General features: G+C 41.8%; 1 protein-coding gene across 2 annotated transcripts in view; it reads left to right on the top strand.

The window, feature by feature from the left end:
• The first annotated feature begins 641 nt into the window (after positions 1–641).
• bcl2l11 (BCL2 like 11) overlaps positions 642–13,216 on the top strand; it is a 28,972-nt gene continuing 16,397 nt past the window's right edge. The window contains exons 1-3 of one of the 2 annotated variants that reach the window (XM_020601665.1): positions 642–973; positions 3,332–3,768; positions 8,921–9,036. In XM_020601665.1, the coding sequence (XP_020457321.1) occupies positions 960–973; positions 3,332–3,768; positions 8,921–9,036 (567 nt within the window). In that variant the 5' untranslated portion in view covers positions 642–959. Of the gene's footprint in view, positions 974–2,035; positions 2,452–3,331; positions 3,769–8,920; positions 9,037–13,216 lie in introns of those variants that run through there. The other variant, XM_020601664.1, reaches the window with a different exon arrangement.

Genomic DNA, 13,216 nt, shown 5'->3' with positions numbered 1-13,216 from the left:
ATTGTTTTTCTTTGTAGCTGTAAATGTTTTTATTGCATGTATATGAGCATAAGCTTTAAATTTTATCATGATTTGTCAATTTACAAGACTGCAAAACAAGAGAGAGGAAACAGTAAGTAAAAGATGAAACCAGAAACAGAAAACACAGGTTAACATTAACCAAGGTACTTAGAGTCATTCACACACATTTTCCCACACTATGAGGAATTGTATTGATTGAAGAGTATTGATAACATGTAAATTGTATTGACTGGCTCACCCTTTTGTCTGTCTGTATTGATCTGTGTGTGTGTTTGAGTATAAATATGTGTGTGTGTGTGTTCCTGTACTTGCTATATAGTGAGAACCAAAATAATAAATAGTTTGAAACTTAAGCACAGCGGTGGCCTGCAGTGAAGACAGACACAGACATGACGTTAAAGACATAAAGAGTTTAACAACAGATGCATTTTTATTGAAATATTTCCTGTCATGAGATGCTACCTCTGCTTATGCTTGTTTATGTAAGGGGTCGTGTGACCGACAGGGGGAGGAAGAGAATAGCGAAACCAGCAGAGAGAGGCTTCACTCCGCCCCTTAGGAGGAGGAGCGCCCATATCACTCCAAGCTTAGCAAACTCAATTCTCAGACACTGGGCGAAAGGAAACTCAACGTAGCTTTAGACAAAAGAGCAGGCTAGAGTTTGTTTACGTCCTCTGCTGCACTTTCCACTCGGACAGGTCGGATTATTCAGCCATTCCTGGCGGAGGAACGCCAGCAGCAACTTGGGATTTATTTCACTTTTGACTTTTGTTTAACTTCTTTACTTTTTTTAACATTTGGAAGTTAATGCGCTTCTCAGTGTGGACCTGTGGATCATATTTGGACTCACGCTGATATTTTTTAAATATATTTTTTAAATTGCAGCCAACTTGTCATCGACTTATTTTCGGAGCCGACGTTGATGTCTCACCGCTGACATGCACCTATCTAGGTGAGTTGGGGAGCTGGGACAGAAGGAGCAGAGATGTGCGATGTTTTCTTTATACATTTGGGCCGACCGGCATGTCATCTGTCACGCTGCTTAGAGCCACAGTTATAGCTCCTGTTTAGCGGCAATGTTTTAAACATAGAGGAAGTAAACATGTTATTTTCTTTAACATTGTAGTTTATTGTACTGTGGAATATGACTTACATTGGAGATCCATGCGTAAAACGTGACTTAAAACCGAATTCGGTTGATTGTACGTCGTATTTTCATGCAGCAGCTTGTTCCCGAAATGCTCCAATCTGAGTTTAAAACGACCCTTTACTACTTTGTGGAGGCTTCTTGTCGATAGGGATTTAGAAGGATGCCACTATACAGTGATCCTATGATGTTTGGCAGCGCAGCGCACCGGGTTCAGTTCCTTATATTAACCATTAGTCGAGCGCAGACGACATTTTGCCCGGTATTAAGGCTGTCTGTATTGGCTCTAAATAATAAATTGTGTATGTCAGGGCTGGTCACTTTGTCTCCAGGGTTCCAGAAGGTTAGCTTAACTTTATTTGCTGAATAGAGTGCGTGGAGCTTTTGTCAGGCAATAATCACTAATGTGAAGATTTATAATCCAGTATGAAACTTCATTTCTAACAAAAGAACTGATATTTACTAATATTTCATAAGATAACTGATTATCTGTGAGTGGGGTCACGGAGTTCATAGACCAGATTAGATTTGATGTATCACTTTATTTCAGGTTATGAGTTATCCGAGATCTGTCAGACCCATTCAATTAGTTCACCTGTAGCTTTGCCAGCACGACGACCTATGATAATAGGCAATTACTGGACTGTAATTGTCGGATTTAGCCACTTTATTAACAGTTTACAAGGCTAAATATGTGCGCGTCCTGCGGGAGGCGCACATGGACCACTGTGCCGTTGAAGATGAAAGATACAGAAAGCATAATCAACGAGGCGCACACTGTCCATGTGACAGCTGCAAAATTATATTGACATCTTTGTCTTAATGGTAAAGTGAAACCTTATCGTGTAATATCACTTGTTCTGGTGAGATCTGACTGTTCTTTCGTCGCCCACGGAGACAGAAACTACAGCTTACCTCTTCATGCTCATACAGTGACTGTGCAGTTGTGCTGCTGGACGGATCTCATTAAACATTCACGGCACTGACACCTGATCAAATGCCGTGCGTACTCTTTTTCTGGCGCTGTTGTAGGAGATTTTCTTTCCATCCCTTCGGCTACCTTTCCCTCTAGGTTGGGTGGGCGCCGGTACAAGTTGGTGTCTTTTCTCTAGGTGCTGCCTGACACGCGTATTAACTATCTTCGTAGCACCAAGATCGGCAAGGGGAACGTTTATATTCCCGCACGGCTGAAGGACAGCCGCCGGGTCCAGTTCAAGTACAGCTGTTGTCACTGCTCCTCTGTGCGTAAAAATGTCTAAAAGTGATGACCATTTACATCCAAGGTGCGTAAAATGTGTTTGCCCGAAGACTTAGTGCTAGTCGGTTTAATTTTAGGTAATGTTGGTACAGAAGTAGGTCATTGTCGCTGGGAATCGGTGCGCTGAGGAAGCTGTAGTTTATTCTGGGAAAAGCGCTGCAAGAAAGTCTTTTATTAGACTGTGGTCGTTTTAAAACGCAAAATGAGAAAGCTGAAACGTCTTTGTCAATCGGTGTTTTAAATAAAATCACAAAATCAATATTGCACAGTTTTACCTTGATTCAACAAAGCCCTTTGCATTTGCTAATAAGAAGAAATTAAAGATTCTTTTTGTTAATTTACTTGGAAATAGGATTTTCAGACTGATGTCTTTTATGCTGTTTATATGTGACGCAGTTGAAGTTATTACTCCAGCCGCTTCCTTCATGCCAGATTGTTTTCCCCACAAGCCAAATAAAGATCTGCTGCAATCAGCAACTTTCTGTTAAACAATGGAGGCGCACCGGGCGGCCAGTTGGACAGGAAACCTGGGCTACCGCCCGAACAGGAACACATTCACTGCACACAAACTAGTCAAACACTCACTACACAGCTTTAAACGCCTGTGTGGGTGTCCGCTGCAGTGAGAAGTGGGATAGAATACGGATAAGTTTCACAAAAGATATCGGCCAGTTTATTTGGCACGTCCGCTCTTATTAAACATCAATGTGCGCGTCACCGGGATGGCCTGTGAAATTAATCAGATTTAAAATCCAGAAAGAAACCGTATCTACGAGTTCCAGTCCCGACGCAGCAGCGCGCTACTAGATATCCAGCTCCAGGCGCAGCGGAGACGCGAGTCTCTAAGCTGTTGGGGGAGAGGGATGAGAACCCAGGCTGACGGTGCCGCTCTGTTCACCCAACAGACCACCAAACCGCTCCGATGGCTCGACCGCAGTAACAGCAACAGAGGAGAGCGGAGATCCACCATCTGTCGGTGCCGCTGGAACCTCGGCGCAAAGCTCCCGTTCGAACGGCGGCAGCGAGCGGAGCTTTGGCCACCCCGGCTCGGCCGGAGGAGGAGAGCCGGTCTCGCCTTCCCGGTGCAGAACCAAAGCCATCGCTCCTCTCGACAGCCTAAGCGTGTTTCACACAAGGTCTATATTCCACCTCCCTCGCCGGTCCTCCAGTGGATATTTCTCCAACGACAGCGACTCTGTGCCGAGCTCCCCGCTCTCCCCGAGGCCAGTGACGGCTGACAAAGTCACGCAGACTCCGAGTCCCAGCAGCCAGGTGATGAACCACGCCCTGCAGTGCATGGCTGAGGCGCACGGCGGTCGACCGGGGACGCACCGGCAAGATGGTGAGCAGATACTTTGTATCCATAACCGATGATTAACCGTCAAAACTGAATACAAGTAGGTAAAATAGGTTTAATTTCTCATTATGAAGTCTTTTGCCAAGTAATGAAGTGACAAATAAGGCTGAAAATAAACCGATATAGAGGCCATTGAGTATATTTATATATATAAGCTTTAATTTAAATACAAATCAGATATTTTCCTAAAGAAAAACTATAAAACCAACATTTTCCATTGTTGCAATGTTTTCTCTGTTGCTCATACAGTCAGTGACCTCTGCTATCCTCAACAATCAATTATACTTGAAGAAACTAATAAGTTAAGCTTTTGATCAAGCCTGAAATCATTTTCCCACTACTAATTTTGTTCTTCTAGTATTGGTTGTAAACAGGCTGTAAACTGAGTGTACACAGTGAGACAGAGGCTGGTGTCTGTCCTGAACCAGCCAATAAAAGCTGCTCTGCTGTTTTCACTGTGAAATTTAGCTGCTGCTTCTGTGTGGGTGTGCAGCAAAATATGAAACCAGATATGAGCTCAACGCAAGCTCCCTGAAACTTCCTTCATCAAACATTTGAGGGTTTGGGCTGCTGATGTTGTTAACTGTTATTGATAGCGTAAAGATGAACAAAAACATACTCAAGATGGTTTTGTCCTCCCATTTTATTCTGCTAGAGCTTACTCATGAGGCAACACAGAGTCTTCCCCTCTTCTCTTAGCATGTTACTACATCCTCAGATGAATAATCCAGGCTCACATTCTAGTTCACTGACTAATACCCAGCACTTCTTGCTCCACTGGCCCTGATAGGAAGTCCAGCAAAATTCAGGCTCAAACCTGCAGCTCTGGAACTCACTATCATGACTCTGCAGTGCTGCCAAACCGATTTCTGCTGATTCCCATCTTTTCATTCTACTGCAGTATTACCCTACTTCCTACTAAGTAACATCCATCACCAGTGAGTGTGTAAATTCTTCCCAGACCCCACAGGATGCAATGAAACCAAACACACAAGCCCAATCTCATAGGAAAATCATAACTTGTGTTCCCTGCATATTGGATAAAACATGTGAACAATGTGGGCTCCAGCCATTTTTTAAGAAAACAAGTGAAATCTTGACCAAAAACCATATTTTAACCTTAACTATTATATTAATGTTACCATGAACTCTGCATTAACCCTTAATAATTATATTCATCTTTAGTTTGTCAGGGCGTTTCGGTGTCTTTAAAACAAACACACAATGGCACATTATGTTGCGTTATCTCAACAACCTTGCTGCTTTGGATTCAAGTATTTGTTGTGCAGTGCAGCTGAATCAGATTTTTACAAGAAGGAAGCAGGTTTTTGACTTTTATCTAAAGTCACAGAGATACACCCAAGTGTGTGTAGTGCGGGTGTGTGTGCAGCAAAACAAAGCAACAGGAATGACACTGAGGGAAAACATTTTGGTATTTTCATTACTCCGACACCAAATGAATGTCAGATATGCAGAATGCATCTTGTTGTATATATTTTAAAGAGCAAAAAAAAACAAACAAACAACTCAACTCAACTCAACTCAACTTTATTTATATAGCGCTTTACCACAGCACAGCTGACCAAAGCACTTAACATATCATACAAATATAAAAACAACACATAAAAAACTATAAACAATAATATAAACACTAACACCACGGACAGAGTGTCATTCCTGATCAAACGCCAGTGAATAAAAATAGGTCTTCAAATAAGACTTAAAAGTGGGCAGTGAGGGGGCCTGCCTAATATAAAGCGGCAAGGCATTCCATAGGTTTGGACCTATCACAGCAAAGGCTCTGTCCCCCCTAGTTTTCCGCCTGGCCCTTGGTGCCTCCAGAAGAAGCTGATCTGCTGATCTGAGGCACCAACAAACAAACTATAAAATGTAAGATTTTCTTGGGGAAACAAAGTATTATACATGTTCTTGTTGTTGAAAACCTGCAGTTGAAATATTTGAAACACATTTAGTCATTAGAACTTTTGAAACAACATATGCAACCCTTCATACAGTTGTGTCAGAGTTTAAGGGACACAACCATCAGTGAGGAGGACGTGTGACACCCCGAGTTTCATGTGTCTGCAAGGTCCTTTGTTCTGGTAACATGTTGGGTTAAGCTGTATTAGTTGGAAGCTGCTGCTTTAGGGTGAATTTGACATGTACATCAGTGTCTGGCCAGAATAAACAACATATTTTACAAGACAGCTGCGACCGTTTGAGCTTCTCTCCTGAACCTGAGATTTGTTTCGTCACTCACCTTTTTTGATCTTAGCTTATTTCATGACATAGGTGCTGCTCCCAAAGGTGAAGAGAAAATATCATGCTCTCGAGTTCAATGTACTTTTATCATTGCATCTTAATCTCAATTTGAAAAGTGTATTCCCCATGGTTCAGCCTCACATATTTAGTTTATCTCAACTTCAGGGTCCTGAATAAAACATATAATCAAGTTCTGTAGATCTGAATTTGTACTGATGGAGCAGCCAAGGTGTTTTTTTGGACTTTGTTCATTTCTCACAGCACTGATCCTGTTTATGTTTCTGCTGTTTATTTAGATACAAATCCAGAACAAGACACACAACTCTGTTACCTCCAGCAGCAGTGATTTAAAATAGAGCTCTGGTGGACTTGTCAAACACAACTTAGATGGGATGCTGTTGGCTAAACATGCTTGTGCTATTGCTTGATAACAAACAAAACTAGTATGGCTAAATAAATAAATAAATAAAACTCACACAGAGCTAACAGAGTGAATCCCCTCACAGTGTTGGTGCAGTGGCTGCCAAATATATCCACTATGTGGTGACTGATAAGCTTTTATTTGTTTTTTCTGGGATTCTTCAAATTGAGCATTTTAGTTTCACATGCATAAACACACAACACTGCAGAAGCCTCACCTTTACCCACATCCAAATCTATCTGTGTATTGTGTTTTATCACTAGGATAATGGTGTGTATCAAGTAAAAAAAAAGTCGTCTCCGGCGACCACACTACAACGTCCGTAAACCTCGGTGTTTCTTCTGTACACAAGGCTCTGCTTTTTATAATAGCCCTGATTAGCTTCACTGATTGCCTTGAGTCTCTTTTATTCTGCTTCTCTGCAGCCAGACAGACAAGATAACGGTCAAAACAGTGTGTGCGTATGTGTACACGTCATTCATTAAGTACAGCCGTCAAAACAGGCCTCAGTGTGTGTGTGTGTGTGTGTGTGTTGCAGTCAAAATAGGCCTGCAGTTCTTTTGTAAGATGCAGACAGAAAACCTTCCCCTCTCTTTCATTCTGCTACATCCCTCAGATGGGACAGACGGGAGATAAACGCACACACAGTCATACAGTCTGTGTTAGAGAGCGAGATAGAGTGGCCATGTTTAAGGAGGTTTATCATCTTGTTGCTATCGCTCCCTGACAGTGTGATTACAACACTTCCTCCTCCTGCAGCAGGAAGATCGCACCTACAGACAGTCTTTGGTTTCAGCCTGAGTGAAAGGTGATTTTGATGCATTTTTGTCTTTTATTTGTTTATATTCTCAGTTTAACTACACACAACCTCACAGCTGGTTGCACAGTCAGATTTTGCTCAGTGCTCGGAGCTAACAGAGTTTAGACAGAGATCTAAATTAACCGACAGAAACTCCTCCAACCTGCCCTTCTCCGCTGTACAGCCTCTCTTTTCCAGTGCTCTAAACATAGTGCATAATGTTTTGTGTAACCGTTGGTTATGCTTCTGTCGTGTCCCTATTTCCCACCTTAAATACAGACATAGGTTTTACTGGTATAGTCAGCAGTGTGGTGGATTGATTGGAACACAACCTCTTTGGTCTCTTCAATATTGGAGGATGTGAGAAATATTAAGTCTGGGTTTCGTGACAGCGTGCATGAGTCATAAGCGGAGATCAGTAAGAGGTCAGAGCCTTTCACAGTCATACTGTAGTTCAGACTGAAAATATAACAGATTAACCACACAGACACACACACACACACACACACACACACACGCATACACACACACACACACAGCTAACCTGGTCAGCTGGCACACTGGTTCTCTGCATCTTTGTTATGATGTTACTGTGACATTTGCACATTTAATATTGTTTGTGTTGGATAGTTTTTTTGTTTTTTAGTCTTTCCTATGAACAGCTACTCTGATTTTCATCTCAGCTGTTTGTTGTTTTTTTTTTGCGTTATTATGAGCATCTTTTATAACATCGAATAAATGTAAGTGGGTCGAAACTATCCACCCACTCGGAATCTTCTTGTCTGGTTGGCTTTTGTTTTGTCTACTTGTTATGTTATTTTACTTAAAATATTACTGCAGACAGGATTTTTATCCACACATGCATTTTTGTAACCGTAACCTAGGGATGTTGTGACATGGCCAAAATCTCATATGCAGATAACGATACAACATGTTTTCTGCAAATTCATTGACTAAATAACTTGTATAAAATGACCACAGAGAAAGGCCTATTGCTTATTATATTACTCAACAAATAAAATGCACCTACTCATATTTGATTTTTTACAAACCTTTGTGCAGATTTTCAGCTAAGCATGCTAACAGCTGTGTAAAGTAATGTCTTTGTTGCAATGGTAACCTCCTTACATCTTGGTGATTCATTGCCATATGGTGTGTCTTCATTGTCTTGTCATAAGATTCAAAGGATGAATCAGTCAAGTTCATAGGAACTAGGCTGTGTGGCTACAGTCAGAACTGCAGGTCAGGTGATGCCCTGTGGCCTAAACTCATTTGATGAGTGTACGGATGTGTTGCAATGATTGAACCGAGAGTCTAGTCCCTCTCTGGTGTCTGTTAATCTTACATTCAATTTCCTCAAAATATTTTGGTGTTGACATGTCACCATGGTTTAATTACTAAATGTCAAACCACACAGAAAGCTGTAGACTCCTGTTTAATTCCATTATGTTACTGCTTCATATAAATTAAGCATTGCTGAAACACAATTAGTTCAACATGCATTTTGTCTCAGTGAAAGAGCTTTAAGTCTAAAACGATGCACCAGCTAAATCTGCAGCACTCAGTGTTCAATGTTAGTCACAAATAATACATACAGTAAGTGCTTGTTTGGTCATATTAGTAACATTGACATGTTTCTCTCTTCTCTGTTTCAGCAAGCTCGCCCAGCCCCTCTAGCGCACGGCAGCAGAACGCAATAAGGGACATGCAGGCGGAGGCAGTTGGACGAGAGCTCCGACGCATCGGAGATGACTATAATAACCACCTTCTGGTAAGGGCCAGTGATGTCACACACTATGTGTATGAGGAGGGGCAACATTTTGTAGTTCATTTAGCAATTTTTGGGGTGATTTGTTTTAGTTAAGGCTTTTAAAATGTTTTTCTTTATTTGATTAGTCACTGTTTATCCAGCCACTGCAGTACAGAAATCAAAACCACCCTGAAATCAAGTCAAAGCAGAGGCTGTTAAACTGTGCAAATGTGAAGCTGGATGCTGTTAAGTATGAGCAACAGGAAAAAAACAAAAGAAAGAAAAGAAGTTAGACCACAAACGAACCCCAAATGCTGCTGTGGGTGATCTGAGGGAGCCTGTGACCAGCTGCTTATTTTTACAGGGTTCAGGGTGAGAAAAATGAAATGACTTTTGATCAGAACAACCAAGTGGCTAGAAGCTGTAGAAAGTCCAGATACCACAGTAACCAGTGCCGTTAAAAAGCCCCAAAACAAGAAAGCAGCCACATGATACAAGAAAACCCGTGAGGATGCACAGAGGGGAGCCCTCAGTTCCAGCAACAGGAAAAAACTAAAACAAAACTTAATTAGTTCTGACTTTAGTTGTACTGATGATCAGGGGGAGACAAGCTGCAGCATAGACGAAGAGAGTGTGTCCCCCCTAAAATCAGCTTCTCCTCCATTTTCTCTGTCAGGTTCTCTGCAATTGGACACATCGAGGTGAATGTAAACATAACTTTTATTCATTCATATATCATCTTTGAAATGTCACATACTTTCTGCATATCATTCAGCTCAAACATTTTACTGCCTCTTAGAAATTTAGCATGATTTTGAAACATTTTTAGGCTCAATACTTTGCATTTGGTTCATCTTGTGTGCACTTAACATCAAAGACCAAAAGGAGCATATGTGTAACAATGTTACGTTGATGGTATATAGATAGGTGAGTGGTCAGCTCTGATTATGACAGGAATCCTCTGCTACAGTGGGCTGTCCACTGAAGTAACTGCACTACTGCAGGGAAAATAAATCCTCTGAATGCTGGTGTTTACCCATCAGTCAGTTAGATTGGGTACGTTGTAAAGTTGTGTAGTTGCAATAAGAGCCTGTTTCCTCTTGGCTTCTCCGTCCTTGGCAACATTTCTGCATGTTGCATCATCACAGTTTTATTTTCTCCTCCTCCTTGCCTTCTGACTGGAGCTTTAGGAAGCCGGAGAGGAAGAGGAAAAAAAAAAAAAATCAGTGTTGGGTTGAATTCACTTTAATCTCACCCGAGAACTTGATTCAAAAATCAAAATGAAGAAAATGCATGACAGGGCTTTTATATCCCTGGGAAGATCTTAAAATGCTCAGTCGGTGTCAAAACCTTAACAGAGGTACAACTGCAGCTCTCCAGCAGAGCAGTGTCGTAAGTCAGAAAGGTGCTTCTCCCAATGGCTTGAACCTTCTGGCTGCTAATGAGCAGCAAACAGAAGAAAGGGTAACCCTCTCTGTCCTCTTGCTTCTACATTTCCCATCAAACACACTCATCCTTAACCAAAAGGCCATTAAAGCATGTTATTTGAGTGTATTTGTGGTTCCAGCCATTATCACACTGCACCCAAACTGGTTACTCACCCATTGTTCAGCGTTTGTTTTAGATCAATCACTACATTTATCCACCTTCTGGATGATCACACATACTCTCAGCCTCCCCCTGAACATTTCATAAATCAAGCACAAAAGTCAGAGAATGTGCAAAGGGTCATTCAGTGCAAGGCTGGGCTGGGCCATGATTCAAGCTTCAGAGGAAACCAGGGCAAGCTGGATAAATATGTGAAAGTGTGATGAGTCAGGGCTGTGACTCGGCACTTTGTCCAGAGCAAGGATGACTTTTCAGTTAAACCATTATTGGTAAGTCTTGATGGCGTCAAGGACTGGATGACCCTAAGTTTGTTAAAACTTAATGAGACAAAGACTGAAGTTACAGTGTTTGGCCCAAATAAGTCTGGTGATCCACCTTCAGTTGACTTAGGTCACCTGGCGCGGTATGAGAAACAGACGATCTTGAATTTGGGCGTAAAAATTGATTCTGGTTTGAAATTTGATCGCCAAATTAATGCGGTTGTGAAGTCTAGTTTTTTCCACCTTAGACAGATAGTGAAGGTAAAGCCTTTTCTTGCATGCCAGCATTTTGAGACAGTAATCCATGCATTTATTACATCACGTTTGGATCACTGTAATGCACTTTATGTTGGAGTCAGCCAGTCGTCACTTGCTCGTCTCCAATTGGTTCAGAATGCAGCTGCCCGTCTGGTTGGAGTGCGTAAAAGGGAGCATATAACCCCTATTTTGGCATCCCTTCACTGGCTCCCAGTGTCCTTTAGGATTCATTTTAAGATTCTTTTATTTGTTTTTAAGTCTTTAAATGGTCTTGCACCACTGTACCTTCTTGAACTTTTATTTCCTTATAGTCCCTCTCGGTGCCTCAGATCAGCTGACCAGCTCCTGCTGGGGGTACCAAGGGCTAGGCATAAACTTAGAGGGGACAGAGCGTTTTCCGTTGTGGCTTCTAAGCTATGGAATGCGCTGTGTAAACCACCTGATGTTGTGGTTATTAAAAAAAAAAACAACTCAGTGATACATAGAGGTAACTTTATTGTGAAGGGTTGTGCATTTTCCACTGTCATATGGGAAAAGAAATAAGTAGAAGAGTTAAGCAATAAATGCTCAGAACAGAGGATTGATAAGTGACAAAACCAATCAGGAACTGTCAGGGTCAGGTGAGATATGCCTCACAAGTTTCGCCCTTGGGTAGAGTCGGGGGTGTGGCAGAACAGAAAAACGGTGCGTGGAAAGCACAAACTTGCTAATAAATGGGAGAATGATGTGTATGTTGTCTTAAAGAGAGCAGGTGACATGCCTGTTTACACGGTCAAGCCGGAAGGAAAAGATCGGCCTGTGAGAACCTTGCATTGTGACTTGCTTCTTCCTTGCTGGTTTTTGCCTGCCAGTGTCACAACTGAACCTGTTAAACGTCTTCCGGTCAGAAGACCCAGAACGAGACACTGCCCTCAAGTTGAAAGTGAAGAACCCTTGAACTCAGATTCAGAATTGGAGCCTACTTGGGTATTTTCTCCTCTTCATGCACCAGAACCTGAAGTGACTGTTATAGTCCATGACACTAATCGGTGCATGAAACCTTCCTTGTTGGTAGATCGAGCACATACATCTGAAAGGAAATGTGTTGATACTGCTCCTCCCTTTCCCACAGTTGATCTTCTTGAGCGGGATAGGGGGTCAATTTTGCAGGATTTACCTGATCATGACATTTTGTCTGAACAAGACATCTTATCAGACAGGGTTATTCAGCCTGTGGCCGATAACTCACTTGATCAAGAACCCTTACTGGGGGGTGACTTACCAAAGGATGTCGCCTTGATGTCAGATTCACATCCTCCTGCAGAAATGCTCCCTTGTGGGGGTGGATTACTCTTAGTCAGGTGTATCCTGTCCAGGTGGAAGGTCTAAGAGGGACGGAATTTTAACTGAACAGCCTATTGCAGTTAATGCACCAATCAACAGCAGTGTACATTCGGAGGTCCCCATTTGCCGTTCTAAAAGGCAGTGTGAATCTCCTGAGCGACTTCAGTATCATAAACTAGGCAGCCCATTGTTAATGGTAATGAATGCTCTTTTCCAGGGCATAGGCGGGGCGCTTGCTGACTCCTTGAACACCTCTGATAAGCAGAAACCCTTTGCACTAGATAAGTAGAGTTTAAGGTGGATGCTCGGTGTCAGGGACCAAGCAGTAAGGCAAAAGACACAGCCTCCAAAGTTCAAAATAAAGGGCTTTTTATTAACCCAAAAGTAAGAAAAAAATACAAAATTAACATCAGATAAATTGGGCCCTAAAAGAGGTCAACAAAAGATAAGGAAACTCAGAATACAGCAAACTGAACTGTTTAATACCTCAACAAAACCAACTGACCTAGCAAATGACACACACACACAGGGGAACATATATACTGGCTGGCCAAACCAATAACACACACAAGGGATAAACTAAAGACACTACCAAAATAATCAACTAATAAACCCTAAAGAGACATTCTGCTCTCAACTAAATATTTTCTTTAAATATAAAGAAATTAACATAACTTCTAACATAAACTACCAACAAATAAACAATAAATTTCTCCCAAACTCTCCCCCTTCTTGTATTGGGCACTTGGTGC

This window comes from Monopterus albus, unplaced genomic scaffold, assembly GCF_001952655.1.
Source record: "Monopterus albus unplaced genomic scaffold, M_albus_1.0 scaffold52.1, whole genome shotgun sequence".
NCBI classification, from domain to species: Eukaryota; Metazoa; Chordata; class Actinopteri; order Synbranchiformes; family Synbranchidae; genus Monopterus; species Monopterus albus.
Note: the sequence above shows the minus strand (reverse complement) of the source record. Positions and strands in the feature narration are given on the sequence as shown.